This window comes from Urocitellus parryii, chromosome 15 (assembly GCF_045843805.1).
Source record: "Urocitellus parryii isolate mUroPar1 chromosome 15, mUroPar1.hap1, whole genome shotgun sequence".
In the NCBI taxonomy this organism is placed as follows: domain Eukaryota; kingdom Metazoa; phylum Chordata; class Mammalia; order Rodentia; family Sciuridae; genus Urocitellus; species Urocitellus parryii.
Genome location: NC_135545.1, coordinates 2,738,867 through 2,761,967, shown reverse-complemented (window position 1 = coordinate 2,761,967; position 23,101 = coordinate 2,738,867). Strand labels below are relative to the sequence as shown.

The following is a 23,101-nucleotide window of genomic DNA, read 5'->3' as shown; positions in this document are numbered from 1 at the left end:
AGGTCAGTTTCTGTGGATGGGTGCTGTGGTTCCTCCCCGCTGCCCGTCTGGTCATGACTGATTGGAGGCCAGACAGTGTTCCCTTACTCTGTAGGGGCTGGACGTATTCCTGTCAGTGCTCTGAAGCTCTGTTCTAGAACTCAGAGAAGAGCCTGGGAAGCAGTTGGATCCTTTAGGTATTATTTGCAATAAGCCAAACTAGAGCTGCCTTCACCTAGAGGTGCCTGGTCCTCCCCACTGCAGCAGGCCCCTCTGCACTCCTATACTAATATTCCTTCCACCCTCCAGCGGGGTCTCCTGTCTGGCTGGGAAGAAAACCTGGCCCTGGCCCTGGCCCTGGCCCTGCTCAGCTCCAATAACACTGTTTTCTGCTCCTGTTCAGTGGTACTTTCCTCCTGAGGGGAACTTCCTGGAGTGCATGTGCGGATCAGAACTCTGAGGTTCCTTCAGGGATCCTCCAGGGTCTCAGTTCTCTCTGAGCAGCTCTCCCCTCCCCTGCACTCTCTCCTGGGAACTCTAGCTGCCTGGGTCTCCCAGGATGTTCTGCTCCACTCAGCAGCTCAGGAAATCTGTCTCAGTCCCCGTCCCTGCGATGAAACCTAGAAATTCTCTCAGGGCAGTGGTATGGGACATTCTAGGGCAACTTCTCTGATTCCTCCTGCTCAGGGGTCCCTGTCTCTTGTCATTTGAGGTCTATGGCCTTAGCAAGCTATCCTTTAAAAAGTGCCTGGGACCCAGGCCTGCTCCAGATGACCTCCACTGGACCCTTCACTGGCCATCCCTCAGAGACTCAGGCTCAGGACTGGCCCTGCAGAGTGAGACTCCATGTCCACCCCAGGGACTCATGCATCAGGCCTCCCTCAGTGCTGCAGACTTGGCTCATGACCCACTGAGATCCAGGGTGGCCCCTGTGCATCCAGGCCTCAGAGGAGCCCCCAGTCCCAGATACAAGGACTTACTTACGGATCAGTCAATATGCCCATCCTGTGGCAATAGGCTGGTCCACGACCCAGACCCTAGGACCCCCACCTACAGACCCCGGGACAGGTAAGTCTGCACAGAGACTCCCACAGCAAACCACATGAAGTCCCCACCATCAGACCCACCTGGAGTCTCTAGGTGGGTTTGCTGGTAAGTGGGTTTTCTTGACAAAACCTATCTGTAAGGACGGGAATGTGTGCCTACTTCTTCAAATGTGCAGACACCAGTGAAGGCCCTAAGAATCATGAAGAGTCAGAGACACATGGCATCCCCCATGGAACTGAGTAATGGACCAGGAACTGACCCTGAGGAAATGGAGACCTGCAAACTGCCTGGGGAAATCAAAACAATAATCCTAAAGGAGCCCAGTGGGCCACAGGAGGAAAGCCAGTCAAAATCAGGAAAATAGTGTACACACAGAAAATCAGAAAGTCCAACAAAGAAATGACAGCCATGAAGAGGAAGCAAAGAGACAGTCTGGAGTCAAAGAACACAGGGACTGAAGTGGAAATTCTAGAGAGAGCTTCACCAGCAGACTTCACAGAGTAGGAGACAGAGCCAGACCTGAAGACAAGACGCTGGAAGTGACCCAGAGGGTAGAAAGGAAAAAAGACACAAAGGAATGAGGGAAATCTATGGGACACCACCAAGTGGGACGCTGTACAATTACTATGAGTCTTAGCAGGAGCCGAGAAAGAGAAAAGAGCAGAGAGCTATTTAAATAAATAAGGAAGACAAATCCCCAAACCCAGAGAGAGAAATGAACATCCAGATGTGCAAAGAGGGAAAAACCCGACATGGAAGAAACACCCAGAGATGTTCACCAAGAGGCTGCATGATCAAACTCTCAAAGTCAGAGACAACTCCACAAGCAGCAAGGGAGAAGCGATTCACCCCACACATAGGAACCCCAGAAAGACAGCCAAGAGTTTTCTCCACAGCGATCTTGCAAGGAGGAAAGATTGGGATGATTTCTTCAAAGTGCTGGAGAGAAAGAAAGCCAACAAGACTGCCGTCACCATTGAGACTTTCCTTCAGGAGTGAAGGGGAGAGGGAATCTCCAGAAAAATACAGTTGTGGGAACTAATCACCACTCTGTTTGCCTTTCACAAAATGTTGGGTGGAGGTCTCCAAGTAAAACGTTGCACATTAACTGAAAGGATGAAGGTACAAACTCTCTGCAAAGGCAAAATACAGAATAGTTCAGAAAGTCTGATGCCATCATGGTTTTGGACATGCCATTTTAACTCAAGATTAAGGCTTGAAACATGAGTGTATTTTTATAAAAACACTATCACCATGATAATTTCCTCTTTTAACAAGAGGAAGAGGGGTACTAAGAAATAACAAGAACACCAGAAAAGAATTAACAAAATAGGCATAGTAAGTTCTTTCTTATGATAATTACAGTGAATGTAAATGAATTAAATTCTCTGATCAAAACACCCAGTGAGACTGAGACTTTGAAACATAAGGTACAACTACACACAGCCAATCAGAGACTCCCTGTAACTCCCAGGACCCACAAGGGCAGAGAGTGATGGGACAGAGGGATTCCATGAAAACTGAAACCTAAAGTGAGAAGAAGTACCAACGCCATGTCAGGCAGGAGAGAGTTTCAGTACTAAACGGTCAGGGGAGACAAAGTCTGGGTGTTGAGGGGGTGAATCCATCCAAGGGGAAGCAGGTTTGGGGGCCTGTGTGGCTAAGGCTGGGGTCAGGTAGACTTTCTGGGAAAGGCAGGGCTGGGGACAAGTTCCTGATTCCCAGCAGGCAGCTGCAAATGTCCTGTGGGGAGCTGAGACTTCCCAACCTGGAGGTCACTGCTCAGGTGAGAGAGGGAAGCCCCAACTGCTGACCTCACCAAGGCAGGATGGAGAGATGGGGATTGGCCCTCACTTGTCATGGGAGCTGCTAGAGCAATAAAGGACGAGGAGGAGTACAGTGGAGGGGAGGGACATGAACAGGGAAGTGGTACAGGATCATGCACCAAGAGGGACGGGAGGCCAGGAAGATGTGGAGCCAGGGCCCAGGAGCTGAGTGTCCAGCGTGGAGGCCACCCTGGGACACTGGAGCTGACACCGAGGGAGGCTGGGAAGTGTCCACACGGGTCCCTGGTGCAGGTGGAGAACGTGTTCAGACCCTGCAGAGTGTCCAGGTCCAGAGTGCACAGTCCATGGTGGCCCTGGGTCCCTGGGGCTCACATGGGCTGAGTCCTGTGGGCATCTCCCCTGGGCCCTGGGGTCAGGCTCTCTTCTCTCTGTGACCTGGGCCAGCTGTGCCAAGCTTCTCCCAGAAGCACCCCCAGGACCACCAAGACCAGCCCAGCCAGGCCCAGGCGGACACAGTTCAGCACCCTGTAGTTCTGGGGGGTAGAGCCTGGAAGCAGAAGGACACGGCAGACTGTCAGGAAAGGTCACTGGCAGGTGGCCAAGACCCACCCCAGGGCCCTGAAATAGGAGCCACTCCCCACTTTCCAGGCCAGAACCTGTCCCTGTGGGCACTACCCCATGCAGAGTCCCAGGTGACCTACTGTGGGGAGCTCACTCCTGTGGGTGGGACTGATATCACGTGGGACTCCTAGGAGTCAGAGGCTGGTGAAGGGCTGGCAGCCTCTCCCCTAGGCTGACCGTGGCCTCCTGAGCCCTTCTCCTGACTGTCCTGTCATTGGATCACCCTGCCCCACCTCCCCTGCTCCCTGTGCCCCTTCCAGGTCTCCCAGTGAACAGGAGGGCGCTGGGGACAGGTGACTGGAGCACACACAGCTGCCTTTGATCAAACTCAGCTCCAAGTCTAAGGCCAAGGCCACCCTAGAGAACACGGGGGACAAGCAGCCTCTGCCACCTGAGGATGAGAGGGGAGCTCAGGGCCTGGTGGTGCCCACAGCCCACTGTGAGAACCAGCCAGGGGAGGGCAGAGGGTGACCCTGGCTGGACCAGGGCTGTCTCTGCTCGGCCAGTTCATCCAGCCTGACGTCTGCTGGACCTTTGAGTGTCCCCGTCCCTCCTCTCAGCCCAAACCCCAGCATCTGAGCTTTGGGAAGGGGTCATGGTGGGTGACCCCTGTGTGTGCGTCCCTAGGGCAGGATGGAGGGACTCTGCTTGCCCTTCACTGGGTGACCCTCCTCCCCCAACACCCAGGGTCACCTGGGGACACAGTGCTGAGCTACAGTGAGCAGGACATCGAGTGCATGGGGCTGGGGTCCCCAGGTGCATCCCCAGCCCAGTGCACCCTGGAGCTGACCTCCTGAGCTGGTGATTGACAGGCTCTGGGTCTGCAGGTCCTAATGGAGTCTCAGTGCACAGGACCGTGACACGTCACCTCACAGACACTGGGGAAGCCCTGACAGGACCAGGGCTCCCAAGCATGAGGACAGGGAGGGGATGACCGAGGGTCCACACAGGGTCTCCTCCTCCTGGAAGGTTCCAGGCAAACAGCAGAGGGGGCAGGTGGGACTGATCCACCCAGACAGCTGGACCAACAGGACAGACAGGGGGGGACACTCCACCTTGTCACATGGACAGGGAGGCAGAGGTGACCATGATGGTCTGGGGTCAGGATGGGTGGGCGTCAGCATGACCACTCCACACCTTGTCACCTGCCAAGAGCCACGTCCCTGCCTGGGGCCACATCCTGAGAGGTGCAGGGTGTGTCATGGCCCCTTCCCGCCAGGTGCCTGCTCACCTGTGGAGATCACGGTGGTCTCTACAGAGCTGACCTGCTCTACACCAGTCCCTGTGTGCCTGCCTGGAGCACAGGTGGAGTCACACACCTGAGGTCTCTGGGCTCCTGTGGGCCGTCCCTCGCCTCCCACAGTGTCCTCTAACTCCTGCCTGGGCCCTCTCCTGTACCCTGGATTATGGTGACCTTTGCAGACCCCCAGGGTGGGCAAGGAGACCTGGGGACCAAGGTGGCACCTGAGCTGATCCTGCTGTGCACCCACCAGCACTCACCAGCAGGTTCTGGTCATGGGCAGACAGAGTGGGGAGCCTCACCAGGACACAGGGTCAGGAGGTCCAGGCACTGACCTCACCTAGGGGCCACTGTGCCACCAGTAAGTACCCAGGATACTGGGGACCTGTCAGAGCCTCAGGATAAACTAGTGAGTGCCCCCAGAACTGACTGGGGCCCCACCCCTGGAAACTGTGCATCTGACCCACCCCTGGACACTGTGCATCTGGCCCACCCCTGGACACTGTGCATCTGGCCCACCCCTGGACACTGTGCATCTGGGCCACCCCTGGACACTGTGCATATGACCCACCCCTGGACACTGTGCATCTGGCCCACCCCTGGACACTGTGCATCTGGCCCACCCCTGGACACTGTGCACCTGGCCCACCCCTGGACACTGTGCATCTGGCCCACCCCTGGACACTGCATCTGGCCCACCCCTGGACACTGTGCACCTGGCCCACCCCTGGACACTGCATCTGGCCCACCCCTGGACACTGTGCATCTGGCCCCCAGGATGTCTGGTTACAGCAGAATTCACAGAGAAGGGAGAGAAGACTTGGCCTTAAATGGATAGTGTCCTCTGTCCCTCTCTGGGATGGGCTGACCCTCCTGGACACTAACCAGACTGAGCACACACAGGACATGGACCATCACATCCCAAAGCTTCCACAGTGCCCCTTCCAGCCCTGGTCAGGGCCATCGCTAGGCCAGGTGACCTGCCCAGTGGGAGGGGACTACACCAGATGTCACCCTCAGCCACCCAGGCTCTGGCCCCGTGGGAAGGACAGTGAACCCTCCATCTGAGTGAAGAGACACTGTTCTGGAAGGTGTCTGCCCCAAGCCATCTCTGGGGACCCCTCCCCAGCCAGCAGCAGGGCCAGCTCCATGCCCACCCCATGCTGGACCTGTGTCCAGGTCACACAAAGTGTCCCATGAGACCAGCATTCCAGGGACCTCAGGGCAAAAAGGGCTGAAGGGACACTGTGCAGAGGGAGGGGCCGGGGGTCAGGTGGGGGCAGGAGGCTGTGGACAGGATGGCAGCTGGGACAGGGTCCAGGACCCAGGGACCAACCTGATGGCTGAGCTGGGCCTGGGGTGGGGACCTGGGTGACGTCCTCCCTGCTCAGCACCAGCCTCAAGTCGTCACTGAGCGCAGACCACAATGTGGACTTTATATAGCGGCAGCGATAACGCCCAGCAGTGTCCTCACTCATGGAGGGGAACAGGAACCTGGCCTCTTGCTCAGAAGGTGAACTGTTCTTCTCACCCCAGATCTGGGAGCTTCCCTCCTTCTCCAGGCGAAACTCCTGAAACCCAGCAGGTCCCCGGCACACGATGGTCACAGGCCTCCCCCGGGGGATCTCAGAGCCTGGCTCAGCAGAGATGGAGGGTCTGGGCAGGGCCCCTGGGAGAAAGCAGACAGCGGCTCAGCGTCCACTGGGAGGAGTGGCTGAGCCACAGACTGAATTCAGGTGCACAGCCCAGGGTTCTTGGGCAGGTTACAGAGCTGTGCAGCTGCGGTCACTCTGTGGCTTCACAGTCATCCACCTCCCTGCCTCCCTCTCCCTGGCTCACCTCCTGGGTCTCCCTCCCTGTGTCCCTTTGCTCTGTCCCCTCCCTGTGTCCTTTCCCTGTGTCCCCTTCTTGTGTCCCCTCCCTGTGTCCCCCTCCCCATGTCCCATCACTGTTTCACCCTCCCCATGTCCTTTCCCAATGTCCCCTACCCATGTCCCCCTCCTCTTTTCCCTCCCTGTGTCCCCTCCCTATGTCCCTTTGTAGTGTCCCCTCCCTCTGTCCTCCCAGTGTCCCCTCCCTGTGTCCCCTCCTGTGCACATCCTCCCTGCGGTTGCAGCTGCTCTCCCACCTGGTGAGGAGGACCTGACCCCAGGTGCATCCTGCCTGGCTCGGGGTCCCCAGGGAGCCTGGACACCCTGGCCCTGCTGTGTCTGTGCCCACCCCTCCCTGCCCTGGGCCAGGTCCAGGGGCCTCTGCTGAGCCTCTGCCTTGGGGTATCCTCTACACGGTCCCCACCTTCTCAGCCTGTTAGCACTTGCTGGAGGGTGACCTGCTGCACAGCTGGCCTCCTGCTCAGACCCCTCTGCCCACTGGAATGTCCCACCCTTGGGCCACCCCAGTCCATCTCCTCCCCTCATCTCCCTCAGTCCTGGTCCTTGTCTGTCCACTCAGAGCCCCTCTGTGTGTGGACAGGAGCAGGAGAGGCACAGACACAGTCTCCTGGGGAGGGAGGACGGGCAGTTGGAGACCATGTCCAGGTCCACAGCTGTGACCCCGCACAAGTGTCCCTGGGCACATCAGGGCACAGAGGAGGTGGCACTGTGCTCCCTGGGACATGGGGCACCTGGCTGAGACCTAGGACAGGTGTCGGGCCCCTGCCCCACCCACAGGGCCCAGGGTGGGAGAAGCCCAGGTGCCTGTCACTCAGGACACTGCAGCCAGAGGGGGAGGGAGTCCAGGGGCCTCTTGGAAGGCAGCCACTGGCCTGCGTGGGGACTGTGGCTGGTTACGGTGTGGGCTGCACAACTGCTGAGGAGCAGGAACAGACGCTGTCCACCAACACGGGAAAGTGGGAGAGGCCAGGCCTGCTGACCCCACCTACCCACTCCCAGGGGGCCATCAGAGCATCCTGCCGCATCCCCAGACACACAGCCACCATGTCAGGGGAGAGCCCTGTGCTCAGCCCAGGAAACCACAGGAGTCAGGCAGAGACACAAGGACTGATGAGGGCCACACTGGGGTTGCCCACGCGTGGGACACTGTTAAGGTCCCCAGGCTCCTGGATCCACATGCCTCTGTCCACAGCTGCCCTGGGAGGAGGCCCTGGGACCTGCACTCACCCTGCTGTGCGTGGATGGCCTGGCCCAGGCAGAGCCCTGGAAGAGAAGCCCAGTGAGAAGAGCGCCCCGGTTCCCCCAGAGCTGGGCCAGCAGGGCCTGGTGGAGCCTGGGCACTCAGCCTCCCTGCTCCCCAGGCCACCTGCTCCCAGGGTCAGGGTGGCCTTCTTCCTGCCCTGGGGTGGCTGCGAGACCTCCCAGGTCCCCTTCCATGAGGCTCTCTGCTGCCCAGTGCTTCCCAAGGCTGGGCCTGTCCCCAACCCAGGTGTCTGCCTCTAGGACCCAGTGCTCCTGGTCACACTGAGCCTGGGCAGAGGTGAGGGGCAGCCCCGGGGGAGGGCCCAGAGTCTGCTGGGTTTGCTGGGCTCAGGCCTGTGCAGGGAAGGGACCTGTCCTGCCCTGTCACCTCCACCCACCCAGTCCCCACCTTCCAGGACTCACCAAGGGCCAGGAGGGCAATGGAGCAGGGGGCCATGGCTCAGGCTCCTGCAGCCTCCCTGTCTGGAGCTGGGCCCCACAGAGAACACAGGGGACAGGATGTGCTGGCTGGGCCCCTCTGGGGTGTCTACATCATGCCCCACAGAAAGAGGAAGAGGTCGCTGCCTCCTTTCCTCTTCCCACAGTGACAGAGGGAAGCCTCGGCTGCTGGGACATTCTGACCTGTGCTCACATGTGCTGAGTGTCCCCTGACCTGGGCCTCACTGTCAATCTAGGGGACAAGGCAGAACACAGGCCCTGCTACAGACTGACTGGGTCCCACCAGCTCCACAAAGAGCCACTGTCTGTCCTGGGAAAGACGTCAGACCCCGAAAGCTGAATGTCCTCATGTAAGTGTGGGAATCGCACTCCTGCTGAGCCTCTAGGGAGCATTTGCCAAAGTCCAAACAGGACATTAACACCTTGAGGGTGTCCCAGTGTAGATAAAGACTAGACCAAGGCAGAGCAGGCCAGAGTGGATTCAAGCTCTTGCAAACCTGCGTGGGCTGTGGAGTCCATGTGTGTAATATCCACCAGTGCCGTGTAGGAAGGCACCACAGTGGGGTTCATTTGACATGGTCATAGTGCACACAGCAGTCTGCCCAACTCAATCCCCAGGGCTCCCTCCTCCCCACCCCTCCCCTGCCTTCCTTCACTCTACTGGTGGGTCTTTTTTCTACTAAGTTAGTTTTAGTTGGTGCATTTCTGTTACATATAAATTGATATGCATCCAGGTCTGTTCACACTGCACACAGCATGACCCCGTCCACTTCCCCCCCAGGTCCTCCCTGTTGCCCTCCCTCCTTCCTGCTCCTTTGTCCCCAACTCTCCCTCTATTTTTGTAAGATCCCTTTTTTATTCCCTTTTTCTCTTTAGCTTTCACAGAAAATACCATAATTTCATTCTAGTTCTCACTCTAGTCTTTTGAAGAATCTCCGTACGGCTTTGCAAAGTGGTTGAGCTTCTTTGCAGTCCCACCAAGAAGGTATGCGTGTCCTTTCTCCCCACATTCTTGCCAGTAGCCACTGTTATTTGTATTCTCAATGATGGCCATTCTAACTAGAGTGGGTGGGATCTTAGGGTGATCTCACTTATGGCTCTGATTGTTAAAGATGTTGAACTTTTTTCATATTATTGTTGGCCACTTGCATTTCTCATTTGAGCAATGTCTCTTCAGGTCATTTGGCCACTTATTGAGTAGGTTATTACTTTTTCGGGTGTTATGTTTTTTCAGTTATTTAATATTGTTTTTATTTATTTCCTATTGAAAGAGAAGCTGGCAAAGATTTTTGTCACATTCTCTGGATCGGATCTAGAAGTCTTCTGGGGCAGTGTTTTGGTTCCTTTAGGTATAAGATTATGTCAACAGTAAACAAAGATATTTGGACTCCTTCTTCTTGTATTTGTATCCCTTTAATTTCCTTTTCTTGCCTGATTGCTCTGGCTACAGTTTCATGAACAATATTGCACAGGTGTGGTGAGAGGGAGATCCTTTCTTCTTTCTGATCTCCGAGGAAATGCTTTCAGTTTCCCTCTGCTCAGCATGATGTGGACTTTGGGCTTGTCACATACAGATTTCATGATGCTCAGGCGAGTTCCTTCTGTCCCTAGCTTCATCCCTGTCTTTTTGCTTGTTATTTGCAGTGCTGGAGACGGAACCCGGGGCCTCGTGCCTGCTAGGCAAGTGCTCTGCCACTGAGCCCCACGCCCAGCCCCCTTCACTGTTCCTAACATGAACATGTGGCTGAATTTCGTCCAGGGCATTTTCTGCTCTATCTGGAGAATTGTGTGATTTTTCCCTTGGTTTTATTTGTGTTATGAATTTCATTTTCTGATTTGTGTATGTTGAACCAACCTTGCATCCCTGGGGCGACTCTAACTTGACCATGGTATGCAGTCTTCCTAAAGTGTTTTGAAGGTGGGTTGCTATTATTTTATTATGAGGTTTGTCATCAATGGTCATCAGGGATATTGGTCTGTAGTTTTCTTTTCTTCACGTGTCTTTATCTGGTTTTGTTATCAGGGTGATATTGGCTCCTGAATGAGTTTTGTTTGCTCCCTTTCTCTCTGTTTCACAGACAATTTGAGTAATTTTGCCTTGATTCCTTTTTAAAGGTTGGGGGAAAATCAGCTGAGAATCTATTTGGTTGTGGCCTTTTCTTTGTTGGAAGGTTTTTGCTAAATTGCTTCACCTGATAATTGGTTTTTAAGTTTTTCGTATCATTGGGATCCATTTTGATAGGTCAAATGTGTTTAGAAATACGTCTGATCTTGTGTGTTTTCCAACTTATTAGAATACAAGGTCTCAGTAATCTCCAATGACCCCTGGATTCCAGCGGTGTCTGTGGTGACACCTCCTTTTCCTTCAGTGTCCTTCGGGTCTGCTTTGTCCTTCTTTTGGTCAGTCTGGCTAAGGGTTGGTCAGTCTTGCTGACCTTTAGGAAGAACCGACTCTTTGTTGCATTGATGCTTTGAATTTGTTTAGTTGTCTATTTCCTTCATTTTGGGTCAAACCTTATTGTTTCCTGTCTCACACTGACTTGGAAGTAGTTTGTCCCTGAGCTTCGAGGGGTATTTGATGAATCATTTGGTTCTCATTTGGGATCTCTCTGGTTTTTCATGTGGCACTTCATGCCCTGATCTTCCCTCCTAGCTCCACCTTCATAGTGTCCCCGAGACTGTCCTGAGAGGAACCAAGGGCAGGGCCACGGCTGCCCAGCCTCAGGGGGGCGTGAGGTCAGCCAGGCCACACAAGCCCTCCTGAGAAGGCAGCGAGGTCACCTGACGAGCAGAGGGGGTCCCCACCCCCAGCTGCTCCTTCCTGTGCCCTCCCAGTTCTTAGCAGCTCCTGATTCTGAGCCATCGGCCACCAGCCAGAGCCCCAGAGAGAGGAGCAGCAGGAAATTCCCTCTCAGGGTACAGAGGACCAACACTCAGCTGGGGCTTAAAGGGCCCGTGTGACCTGTCCAGCCCTCAGGGACCCTCTGTCCTGCCCACAGGCCACACCATCCAGGTGACCCTGTGGGACCTCACCCAGGGGGCGTGGCTGGCAGGTCCTGTGCCCCCATCAGCTGCCAAGGTGGAAACTCAGGAAGGGGTGGCCCTGCTGCCCAGGTGAGCAGGACCTTGGAGAGTCTGAGCACAGGAGGTGAGACTCCCTGAGGGAGGGGACAGACAGCTGCAGCCACGTCCTGGGTGAGGTCGGCCTGGGGACTCCACAGGAGCCCCCTCTGCAGTGCTGCTCAGAGATGGTGCAGGACAGATAGGACCTCACACCTGAGGAGGACGCAACCTTGGAAACCCTGTTTCCCTCATTGGGATTCTCAGAGAAAACCCTGACCCAGGCTGGTCCCTGAGCACACAGCTCTGCCCACAGGCCTGGGCTCCTGCTGGACCTTCTCCCTGCAGCCCCCACCTGGCCCTCGGCCTCTGTGATGGTCCCAGGCCCACCCCAGCCTCCTGTCCACCCAGTGCCCTGCTGGCTGCCCTGAAGGTGGCCCAGGATTCCCTCCCAAGGAAGGAGACACATTTTCTCTCTATTTTGAACCAAAGAATGAAAATGACACTTTCCACATGGCTCCATTTTCATGTGAATTGTCATGGATGCTCCTCTTCCAGGTACATTTTCCTTCTGAGTCCTCTCCCCAGTGTGGACAGCTGAAGGCTCTGCCCACCACCTGCCAGGTCCTCCCACAGCACACGGCCGAGAGGAGGAAGGGGGACACGGGCCATCACTGGGGACCAGGAAACCCTGGAGGGGAGACAGGAGGCCTTGCCAGACCCAGCAGCTGCCCCGTCCTACCTCTGCCCCCTCTAGGGGATGATGTTGACCTCAGCCCAGGACGAGAAAGGGGGTGAGCAATGGCCACGGTGTGAGGCCTCACGCAGCTTCTCTCAAACCCCAGAGATGCCTGACCTGGCTCATGCTTCCCTCCTGGTGCTGGGTGGGTCCAGGCCTCCCCACTGCCCCTCCCCAGCCCTCCTTAATGTAACCGTCCATGGAGAAAGTGAAGGAGCAACCCACGCTGAGGCCTGTCCACTCTGGGAGAATCCAAGGTCATGGTGAAGACTCTTCTCAGACTCATTGCCATGTTATTGATGAATAAAAGTTGATCATGGTTGGGAGGGACAATTTCCTGTGTTGAGATGTGACTCTGGTGTGACATGGGCACCTCACTGAGCTCATGGACACACCCACAGCACCACAGCTACCGTACTCGTTTTTTCTTTCCGTGGTAAGAACACTGAAGATCAACCCTCTGCAAATTACAAGTAGATGATGTGGGTGTGTGCACTACAGTCCCCAGGGATGTGGTGGTGACTCAGGAGTTGCCACAACAGGGGACCCAGTGTGGTTCTGCAGGATGCAGGACTTCTGGAGGTCAGCGCGTGCCTTGGTGACCACAGCTCACAGGGCCTTCAGGTTCCACTTGGGTCTCGAGGAGTGTCTTTGTCAGGGCTGGGGTGGACACCAGGACCTGGACACGGGGAGTGGTCACCCAGCTCCACCCAGTGGGACGGCAGCTGGTCTCTGCTCTTCACACTGTATCTGCTGAGTGTTTGCTTCTTGTTGAGGCAGGACACTTGTGCTGCCCACACTGGCCTCCTGGACTCAAGACATCCCTGGGCTCCTGAGCCTGGGAGAAGCTGGGCCCTCAGGAGCCCAAAGCCTCACTAGGCCCCACAGGGCTTTGAAGGGGGAGCTTCTCCCTCTCTGTGCTGTCCACGTCCTCCTCTGAGATAAGGGACTATGGGAGGAGTCGGCCACTGGGCACCAGGAGCAGCAGGTTTGGTGGGAGATGAGGTGCCCTCCACCCCATCACAAGGGCCCCACCCAGGACCATGCCTGTGCCCACGGCCTTCTGCAGAGGGCTCATCCCTCCAGGCTTAGGGCCCCCTCAGCACTGAGCAGAGTTCGACTCTGCAGCATCTCCAGAAAGAAACAGGGAACGCACCACCATGAAGCACCTGTGACACGGAGAGAAATTGTTCAGAGCTGATGCCGACAAATAGGTACCATGGTCTCTGAGCTCTAGATGCACCTGAGTATCTCTCAAAGACGACACAGCAATTGAGCATCAAAACCTGAAAAGTACTGTGAGTTAGAAGAGGATGCTTTACTCATTTGTATTATACTAGGAGAAGCAGGAGATGGATGGAAACAGTGAATCCTTAAAAGGTATTACAGAGACCAGCCCAGCACAGGGGCCCAGGGCTGTAACTCCAATGACTCTGGAGGCCAAGGCAGGAGGATGGCAAGGGGAAGGCCACCTGGGGAACTTAGGAACCTCATGACTCAACGTAAAAAGTAAACAGGACTGGGAACGTAGCTCATGGGAGAGGCCTGCAGAGCACCCCCAGGACCTGGGTTCTATCCTCAGGGCCTCAAAGAAATTAAAATACACATATATTAAATAAATGAAAGGACTTTAAAGTTCAAGACGGCAGAGTCACCCGAGCAGGGGCGTGCTCACAGAGTATGGAGACAGTGAGGGACACGCAACAGTGACACCCAGGACACAAAGGCAGGTCAAGGACTCCCACCTCTGCTGACCTGGGATGCCTGAGGGACACGGCCCAAATGGGAGCACAGAGCACACGAGTGAGCTGCTCGTGATCATATGAGCACATGGATCACCATGGGGACTGTGGCCTGGAATCCACTGCGTCCTGCAGGTGCCAAGAGAGACAGGGAGATCCATTAAAGGGTCTCCGTAGCCACATTCTCCTGCAGAGGGCAAAGGGGGTCTGATAAGCAAGGGGTGAGTGGGGCCTTGGAGCGGTGGGTGCTGCACCCAGGTCTCCTCTGACAGTTTCTCACATCTCTAACCCTGCAGGGTGAGGAGCGGTCACCTTGCTGTGTGGGAGGAGGAAACAGACCCTGGAGACCACATCCTGCTCATTGCTCAGCTCCTGCATCCTGGCCCCATTGTGACCCCAATTCACCCACCTCCTGTCCCTGCTGTGCCCTGGAAGGGGAGGCAGCAGAGGACATGGTGGAAAGTCCCTCCTGAAGACATTGGGCCTCCAGAGCCAAGGCCGGAGGGGGGAGCCCTGGGAAGCTGAGGTCATGCACTGAGGAGCCCAGGGTGACATGCCATGGCCAACACTTGGGCCTGGCCAGCAGCAAGTGACCTCCAGACCTTGAGCACTATCTGATGAAGAAGAATCTTAAATGGGCTTCAGTTTTGTCTTGTTTTGCTTGATCTGGGGGATGTCACTCTAGGGCTTTCGCTGGTTCCTGGTCTTCGATCAGAATTCACAGGCTCTGACCCTGCACCGTCCACACCAGCCTCAGGGTGTCCTGGGGGAGCTACTCCAAGGAGGTGGGCCTCCTCCTGAGCTCCGGAGGGGACCTTTCCCACCAGCTCCCATGAGCCTGTGACCTGGCCCTCGGACACCTGCAGTGAGTGGTTCCTCACCAGGACTCACCCTCGCAGGGCTCCTCACACAGAGACCCCTGGAGCTCAGGGTCGCAGGTGGGAGAGGTCCAGCACATTCCATGTGCACGCAGTGTCCACAGGGCACCCCACCAGAGCCACAGCAGTGGAGCTGGCAGGGAGCCGAGGTGACAGAGTCCTTGAAACAGAAGGGTCAGAGACAGACTGGACTCTAGTCCTGGGGCTGGTGTCCTAGTCAGTGAACTCAGGGAGAATCCACTCCTTGACCAGGACGTGAGGCTGAGACGCCTCCTCCTGCCCCTGAGCTGAGGAGGGCTCACAGATTCAGATGTCCTCCCATAACAGCAGGGTCCAGGAGCAGCCCTGCTCAGCATGTGTCCACCTGAGCCCACTCCTGCTGCCCCTGATCCTCCCCTTCCCCACCCTGGCCACTCCTGCAGGGAGCATGCTTCAGAGCAAGCTGAGATCATAGCAGCCCACACTGGACCTGTCCCCAACCTCTGGCCACTTACTCTTTGGCTCTCAGGAGGTGCACCTTTGGGGGCTGAGGGGCACCAGGGGAAACAGTGCTTGGCCACAGGAGATGGACGACCTTCTTGCTCTGGCCAGAATCTCTGCCTCTTCACAGGGCAGCAGCAAAGAGCACTTGGAATGTGGGATGGACCTGGGCTAGACGTCCACGTCCCTTCCCAGCTCCCTGATTGCACAGATGTGTCCACTGCTCCTGGAGCTGGGGGTGCATCTTGGAATAGAGAGAGTGGCTGGGGGGGGGTTCAGGGCTGGGGGACTCAGGAGCCAGCACACGCTGCAGGCCACTGTGGTCCCCTCACACAGCCACCAGCACAGGTGCTCAGGGGTGAGTTGATGACAGATGCACCAGGTCCTCCAGGATGGGCCACCAAGCTGACTCCCTCAGTGGACCTGGGGTAGCTGGTCTCCCTGGCACTGTCCTCTGTGCTAACTGTCACTGGTGTTCCATCAAACCCAGGTCCAAAGGGGCCAGGACGGGGTCATAGAGCGAATGGGGTGAATGATGCAGAGGTGAGGTCCACTTCCCCAGGCTGACCTGTGGGGTGTTGAGGACCATGGTGGACACCAGGACCCCTGGCCTTCTCTTAACTGGCTGCCCACCCTACTGCTCCTCAGGCCCTGGTCTGCTGACCTGCAAAAGGAGATGGTGGATGGGCAATGCAGCAGGATGGGGCATGGAGTAGAGGGGACAATGGGGAGGTGGAGGTTGGCCTGGGGGATGGTGGGGTAAGTTGTCAGGATCTAGGGGGGAGGGCTGAGCATCCTCAGGCACACCCCCGCCCCATTCTGGTCTTGATGGAGGACCAGGAGGACATGCCCATGGCCTCGCTCCCCCTTCACCCCACACATCTGCCTTGAAGACCCAGAGCCCAGGGAGGACCCCGAGAAGGACAGGAGGTGACATCTGCAGCCCTCACCTCAGCTGCCACCCTAGTCCTGTGGCCTCCTTCCCCTGTGCAACCTCACCCTCAGCCGTCCCCTCCCTGCTCTGTGGACCCTGCAGCCAAGGACACACAGGAAGTGATGAGCCAGGTAGAGCTCCCGAGGCCCCACAGGAGGGTCCCTCCCCACCTGGCACAGTGTGGAGCATTCAGTTTAGGCTGAAGAGCATTTTCCTACAAGGACAGCCAGGCTCCAGGGGTGGTGACGCACACCTCAGCTCTCAGCCAAGCTGCTCTGTTGATGGTGGGACAGGCTGGAGCATGGACTCCAGAGCAGATGGGACGGCTCTTCCCCCACACCCCAGAACAGACCATTTCATGTGCAGCACGGGGAACTGGCTCAGGGAGGAGGGCTTTCTCCTTTCAGCTCCTGTGTCAGTCAGCTCTGCTCTACTGCAACAAAACACCAGAGACCATCAACTTAAACAGACCAGAGCTGCTGAGGGAGGGGTTTGCTCCTGCACAGGCTGCGCCATGGTGGGCTGCACTGGGAAATCAGCCCTGAGGCCCTTCAGCTGGTCCAGCTCCCAGAGGGCAGGGTGCAGGCCTCCACCATACTGGACCTCTGGGGCCTGGCACCCACCTGCCCAGTAGCTGCTCATGTTTCACCTGGTCTAGGAGTGAGCCCCACATTCCCTTCCTGGATCCTCTGAGGACATAATCCTGGGTTGGACTCAGCCTGTGTGGGGTCGACTCAGGAGGGGCCTGGGGCCTGACCTGGCAGGGCAGCATTCAGGTCAGACATGAGGGCCTCAGGGTCAGGGCGGACCTCAGACCTGTGCTGAGATGTCTCCAAGTGGTGGGATCCCCCTGAGCCCTGCCCTGGGGAAACCAGAGACAGGACAGGAGTGGCTGTCCCCATCTGGTGGGTGCGCAGCTCTAGGGAAGAGGAGGCAGCAGCAGCCCCTGCTTACCACTTCCGTGCTGTCTGACCTGCAGGGCCTGCACCCTCCTCTCTGGACGTCTTCAGAGCAGGCGGCATGAGGTCCACCCTGCCTGTCCTCCTCTGCCTCGGTCAGTGTTGGTGGAGGGAGGGACACAGGGTGGGTGGGGAGGGTCCCAGGGGCCAGTTCTCGGAAATATTCAGGTTTTAGGTCCATATGCCACCAAATGGCTGCTGTGACCACAAGGAGATATTAGGCCCACACACAGATGCCAGCTCCTCACGGGGACCTCTCTTCCAGGGCTGAGTCTGCAACAGAGCCCCCAGGGGTCTTCAGGTGAGGGCCCTGCAGCCTCCCACGTCCTGCCCAGGCTCAGCCCCTGGGGAATCGGGAGAGAAGAGAGCAGCCTGGGCCTAGTGTGGTGACAAGGTAGGGCAGTGGGACCTGGGGTAGGGACAGGCCAGGACCCAGCCTCTGGTTTCCTTGCAGGGACCCTCCCCAAGCCCAATCTGTGGGCAGAACCAGGCCCTGTCATTCCCCGTGGAAGGTCAGTGACCCTCTGGTGTCAGGGATCACTGGGGGCCCGGCTGTACTGTCTGATTAAGGAAAGAAGCCAGAGACCCACATGCAAAAGAGCCTTACTCCAGGCTGAGAACAAGGCCAGGTTCTCGATCCCAACCATGAGTGACCACCATGCAGGGAGATATCAATGCCTCTATCTCAGCCCTGCTGGGTGGTCAGAGCTCAGTAGGCCCCTGGAGCTGGTGGTGACAGGTGAGAGGACACTCAGGGGTCCCAGCCCCAGGCTCTGCCCTCAGGGAGGGGGTCTGCCCCCAGGGGTCCCTCTCACAGCCCAGCTGGGGATGGTGTTGGAGGAGGGAGCCATGAACACCTGCCCCCTTCTCTCCTAGGATCCTACAGCAAACCCAGGCTCTCAGCCCTGCCCAGCCCTGTGGTGACCTCAGGAGGGAAAGTGACCCTCCAGTGTGGCTCAGGGCAGGGATATGACAGGTTTGTACTCACCAAGGAAGGAGGACACCACCTCACCTGGACCCTGGACTCACAGCAAGACCCCAGTGGGCAGGTCCAGGCCCTGTTCCCTGTGGGCCCTGTGACTCCCAGCCACAGGTGGACATTCACATGCTACGGCTATTACAGGAGCCACCCCCAGGTGTGGTCAGTGCCCAGTGATCCCCTGGAGCTCCTGGTCTCAGGTGAGGAATATTCTTTCTTGTTCTATTCAGTTTTTTAGGCAAATGATGTATTCCTGGAATTTTGAACCCAGAAGTGTCCCAGGTAAGAGCCTAGAACCTGGGAATCCTGGGCCAGAGACACATGTGTGACAGGGTGACCTGCAGGCAGGACAGGGGAGGCAGGGGGTTGGCAGGATCCAGCCCTCAGCCCAGGTTCCTCTTCCTCTAGGTGTGTCCAGGAAGCCCTCCCTCCTGACCCAGCAGGGACCTGTCCTGGCCCCTGGAGAGACCCTGAGCCTCCAGTGTCACTCAGACGTCACCTATGACAGATTCACTCTGTCCAAGGAGGGGGCACAGGACCTCCCCCAGCGCCCTGCCCAGCAGCCCCAGGCTGGGCTTTCTCAGGCCGACTTCCTGCTGGGCCCTGAGAGCAGCTCCCACGGGGGTCAGTACAGGTGCTACGGTGGACACAGCCTCTCCTCTGAGTGGTCAGCCCCCAGTGACCCCCTGGACATCCTGGTCTCAGGTGAGGAGTCCAGGGGTGCAGTCAGGACCCAGCCTCTGCACAGCCCTGTTGGGGAGCCCCAGGAGGTGATGGCCAGGGTGATGTGGGGTCTCAGGAGGGAGAGACAGGGAGGGGCAGAGAGGACAGAGACAGGGGACACAGGGACAGGAAGGATCAGAGACAATGAGACAGACAGAGAGCACAGGGTCCTCAGAGAGAGGCCTGGGGAGGTCTCAGCTCAGAACAAGCTGGGGCCACCCTCACCCTCCTTCCTCTCTCCAGGACAGCTCCCTGTCACACCCTCCCTCTCAGTGCAGCCTGGTCCCACAGTGTCCTCAGGGGAGAATGTGACCCTGCTGTGTCAGTCACAGATCAAGATGGACACTTTCCTCCTGTGCAAGGAGGGGGCAGCTGATCCCCCCCTGCGTCTGAGAGCAGAGTACCAAGCCCCATGGTACCAGGCAGAGTTCTCCATGAGAGCTGTGACCCCAGCCCTCGGGGGGACCTACAGGTGCTATGGCTCTCACAGCTCATCCCCCTACCTGCTGTCATGGCCCAGTGTCCCCCTGGACCTGGTGGTCTCAGGTGAGTGACCCTGACCCCATCCTCTGTGAGCTCAAGGATTCCCTCACGGCCCTGCCCAGGACAGCTCTGGGTGGGATGGGAGTGAGGGGCCTAGGGAGGGTCGGCCAGCGGGACTCACCCCTCAGAAAGGAGGGGCCAGCGGGGTCCTCCAGCCTGTGCACCCACCCACCACTGGAATCAGGAAGGTGCAGGTGGGCACAGGATGGTGCTGGGGAGGCCAGGCAGGTGTAAGAGGATGGGCAGAGACAGTCCCCAGGGGCAGCCTGCACCCCTCACCCTCCTGTTCTCCTCATTCCCAGGACCCTCTGGGGGACCCAGCTCCCCACCCTCAGGACCCAGGTCAACGGCTGGTGAGTCTCAGGGGCCTCTGTGCAGACAGTGTCCTGCATTCTTGGGCAACCAAGGATCACTCTGAACTACACAGTCCAGTTGCAAACTCAGCTCAGCTGTGTCCAGGGCACTGCAGAGAATGGTCAGGGATCTCAGGCCCTGGGGCTCAGGGTTGGGAGGCATGAGGGGGAGGTCCAGGCAGAGGTGACTCTGGGCCCAGCCTGGGGAGGAGCAGCCAGCTGAAGTGGGGGGCAGGCAGCCCAGCCCTCACCTCCCACCCACCCCAGGAGGCCCTGAGGACCAGCCCCTCATCCCCACAGACCCAGGACCCCAGAGTGGTGAGTGAGGGGCTCTGGTGGGAGGTGGGGTCCAGGGCAGGGCTGAGCTGAGGTTGGAGCAGCCCCCTATGGAGATGCTGACGGGGACCAGCCCCTCCCCTCTGGGCCTCAGTTTCTCCTAGGGCAGAGGAGAGGCCTGGCCCTGACCTTCAAGTGCCTCTCAGGCTGACCTTGGCTGTGCCCTGCTGGGAGAGGGGCCTCCAGGGAAGCCTCCAGGACCTGAATCTGCAGGGCTCTGTCCCCTCTGTGCAGTGACAGTGACACTGAGCAGGGGAGGGCTCAGGGCCATCGGGGTGTCAGGCTCTTTTCCTCCAGCTCAGGGCTGAGCTCTGGTGGAGAGAAGGAGACTGGGAGTCAGACTCCCCAGTTCAGGCCCCGCTGTGCTGCTTCCTGCTGGGTGACTGGGCAGGGGACCCCCTCTGAGCCTCAGTTTCCTCATCTGTTCTGGGGGGTGGGAGGCAGTGCCATGATGCCTGAGTGACAGGGCTGGAGGTGACAGGTGGAAAGACCAGCAGGGCTGGCACACAGTAGGTGCTCAGGTAAGCAGCGTGGCTCCTCGTCCACACCCCTGCCCAGGACTGGGAAGGAGTCTGAAGATTCTGGTGGGGGTCTTGGTTCCCCTCCTCCTGCTGCCCCTCTTCCTCCTCCTGGGACACCAGTGTCGGGGACAATGCAGGAAGGCAGGTGAGTGGGGAGGGGGAGACGTGGTGGTGTCCCAGGGGAATTAGCCAGTGTGCTCAGGGCACACAGGATGGGAAGCCTGGTTGTCACCCTGACCAGCAGGACCACCCAGGAGACCCAGCAAGAGCCCGTGTGGGCCTCACAGGTCTGCCTTCTTCTCGTCACACAGGGCTCAGCACTGCTGTCACCTCCCCAGAGGCCACCCAAGGCCACCAGGTGACCCATCCTCTCCTCCGCCCTCCTCTCTCTGCCCGCTGCCCTCTTCTCTCCTCCAGCTGATGGTGCTGATGGGGTCTGGTCGGCCTCCTGCCCTGAGGCCTGGGCGCTGGCCTCTCTCCTCTGCCTCCTCCCCCTGCTGAGCTCGCTGCACCTGCTCCTGAGGAGGAGGTGGACCTGGCCACAGCCCTGCCCTGCACTGGCCCCCTCCCAGCCACACAGATGGCCGACTCCTGGGGGTTTGCTGTTGGCCAGGCTCTACTGGGGGCTTGGGACAGCAGCAGCAAACACAGTCTGGTGCTCAGACACAGGACAGTCCCAGGACAGACAGATGGGGCAGAGGCAGACAGGCGTGGGGAGACCAGGCAGGGTGACGGCTGTGAACCAGGACAGAGCCAGGTGGGGTGGGGGCCATGGGCAGGAGCAGGAGGGGTAACTGGACAGTCAAGGAGGGTTCCCTGGGGAGGACCCTGGACAGAGCCCTAACCACAGGGACAGGCCTGTGAGCATCGCAGGAAGAGGGTCCTGCCAAGGGAGCAGCAGTGTGAGGCCAGTGGGCACAGGCTGACCTGTCCAGCAGGCTCGAGTCCAGGTGGCTGCAGGTGATGCATGAGGAGCAGGTGTGATGGTGGCAGGGCTCAGTCCTGCAGGTGCCTCTGCTCTGGCAGAGCCTGAGAAGCCCCTGGAAGTTCTGCTGGGCATGGAGAGCTAACTGCTGGCTGCAGGTCCCTCCAGCTCCCTGTGGGAGGTGAGGGGCACAGCCAGAGTGGACTCAGGAGCTGCCTGCCTCTGTCCCCTCCACAGAGCCCTGCAGATGAAGACCCCTGGGCTGTCACCTATGCTGAGGTGTCACACTCTAGACAAGGGGGAGGAGGAATGTCACCTTTGTCTCCTGAGTCAGGGCCATTCCTGGTCATGAAGGACACATCAGAGGGGGAGGACAGCCTGCAGGAATGCCAGGTGGGTCTTGTCCCCTCCAGGCCCCAGCTCCCCAGACACCAGCCTCACCTGTCACCACTCTGTCCTCACTTCAGGTGGCTGCATCTGGTGCCCCCCAGGGTGTGACCTACGCCCAGCTGAAGGACCTCCAGCTCAGAGAGGGGACAGCCACTCCTCCTTCCTCACAAGGACAGGAGCCTCCCACTGAGCCCAGTGTCTACGCCACCCTGGCCTTCCACTAGTCCAGGTCACCACTCAGATACCACGCTGCAAGACAGGGACACGGGGACCCCAGCAGGCACTAGACAGCCCATGGACATGCAGCTGGGAGTCATGGCCAGCCTGGGGTCTGACATGCAGGGACAGGAGCATCTGTGACCTACTGGAAATCACCTGATTCTCAGTCACAATAACTGGTACCAGTCCATGTGCCACGTTTAGACACTTCATTCTCTAAATAACCAAAGGGCAAGAGGGAAAAATCACAAGCCAAATGTGCCAATGTGTGATGGGAAAACTACCAAAGTCATGATGGGCAAGAAACAAAGCGTCTTTAGATCAAAAAAACTTTCAATAAAATTTAAGGACAGGACAGTGCCTGGGTTCTCATGCTGTGTTCCTGAGAGTGTAGGTGAGCTCAGCCACGGGGACTCAGTGTGCAGCTCCTCACCCTCCCGCTGCCCCACCCTGCAGAACACAAAAGTCTGCAGTCACATGGCCTCGTGCACCATGTGTGAAAGCACTTTGCACACGAGCAACACTGTGGAGCAACCCTGGGTGTCCATCTACAGATGAGTGGAACAGAGCACTATGGAGTATGCACAGGGCGGGTTACTCACCATATAACCATGACATCATGCCATTTGCAGGAAAGTGGATGGATGGGAAGAGCATCACATTAAGTGATAAAAGACTCAGAAAAACCAGTGCATGTTCTCACTCAGATTAGGAAGGTAGAGGGGAAAAGGGGGGGAAATTACATGAAAAATGACTAAGGGAGTGGCCCTGGGGCAAGGGTGGAATATTGCAGGGACCCAAGTCCCTAGATTACTTTGGACCTGCGGGGAATGAGCATCTAAGGTGTCACATTCAGAAAGGTCTGGATGCAGTGCCATCTGTGACACCTGCAAGTCCCCTGGAGGCCACTTCCTTCCCTGGAACACACTCCAGCAGGAGACAGCAGCAAATCCTGCTCCCTGAGGCTGAGGCTTGAGCTGAGGGTGGGTGGGTGGGCCCACAGCTGCCCTGGGCAAGGACTCCAACATCTGCTCCATCGACAGGGAGCGTCCC

At 57.9% G+C, this 23,101-nt stretch overlaps 2 protein-coding genes across 2 annotated transcripts; one reads left to right on the top strand and one right to left on the bottom strand.

The window, feature by feature from the left end:
• Nucleotides 1-3,181: 3,181 nt before the first annotated feature.
• LOC144250453 (leukocyte-associated immunoglobulin-like receptor 2) lies at nucleotides 3,182-8,306 on the bottom strand. The gene is made up of 3 exons (XM_077793295.1): nucleotides 8,232-8,306; nucleotides 6,011-6,343; nucleotides 3,182-3,360 (listed from the first exon to the last, which is right to left on the bottom strand). Exons 1-3 carry the CDS (start codon nucleotides 8,263-8,265, stop codon nucleotides 3,182-3,184), a joined length of 546 nt encoding a protein of 181 aa, XP_077649421.1. The 5' UTR covers nucleotides 8,266-8,306.
• An 8,814-nt stretch (nucleotides 8,307-17,120) lies between these two features.
• Nucleotides 17,121-21,584, top strand: LOC144250452 (leukocyte immunoglobulin-like receptor subfamily A member 6). The gene is made up of 9 exons (XM_077793294.1): nucleotides 17,121-17,154; nucleotides 17,478-17,798; nucleotides 17,936-18,238; nucleotides 18,447-18,743; nucleotides 19,005-19,307; nucleotides 19,607-19,657; nucleotides 19,925-19,975; nucleotides 20,552-20,659; nucleotides 21,541-21,584. The coding sequence occupies exons 1-9, from the start codon at nucleotides 17,121-17,123 to the stop codon at nucleotides 21,582-21,584; spliced, it is 1,512 nt and encodes a 503-aa protein (XP_077649420.1).
• Nucleotides 21,585-23,101: the final 1,517 nt, after the last annotated feature.

Coding starts and splice junctions, on each gene's coding strand:
- LOC144250453 (XM_077793295.1), bottom strand. CDS start 8,265: ATGGCCCCCTGCTCCATTGCCCTCCTGGCCCTTG. Junction 6,344..8,231: donor CATTGCCCTCCTGGCCCTTG/GTGAGTCCTGGA, acceptor GCTTTCTCCCAG/GGGCCCTGCCCAGACCCTCC. Junction 3,361..6,010: donor AGGCCCAGCTCAGCCATCAG/GTTGGTCCCTGG, acceptor TTCTGCTTCCAG/GCTCTACCCCCCAGAACTAC.
- LOC144250452 (XM_077793294.1), top strand. CDS start 17,121: ATGAGGTCCACCCTGCCTGTCCTCCTCTGCCTCG. Junction 17,799..17,935: donor CCTGGAGCTGGTGGTGACAG/GTGAGAGGACAC, acceptor CTTCTCTCCTAG/GATCCTACAGCAAACCCAGG. Junction 19,308..19,606: donor CCTGGACCTGGTGGTCTCAG/GTGAGTGACCCT, acceptor CCTCATTCCCAG/GACCCTCTGGGGGACCCAGC.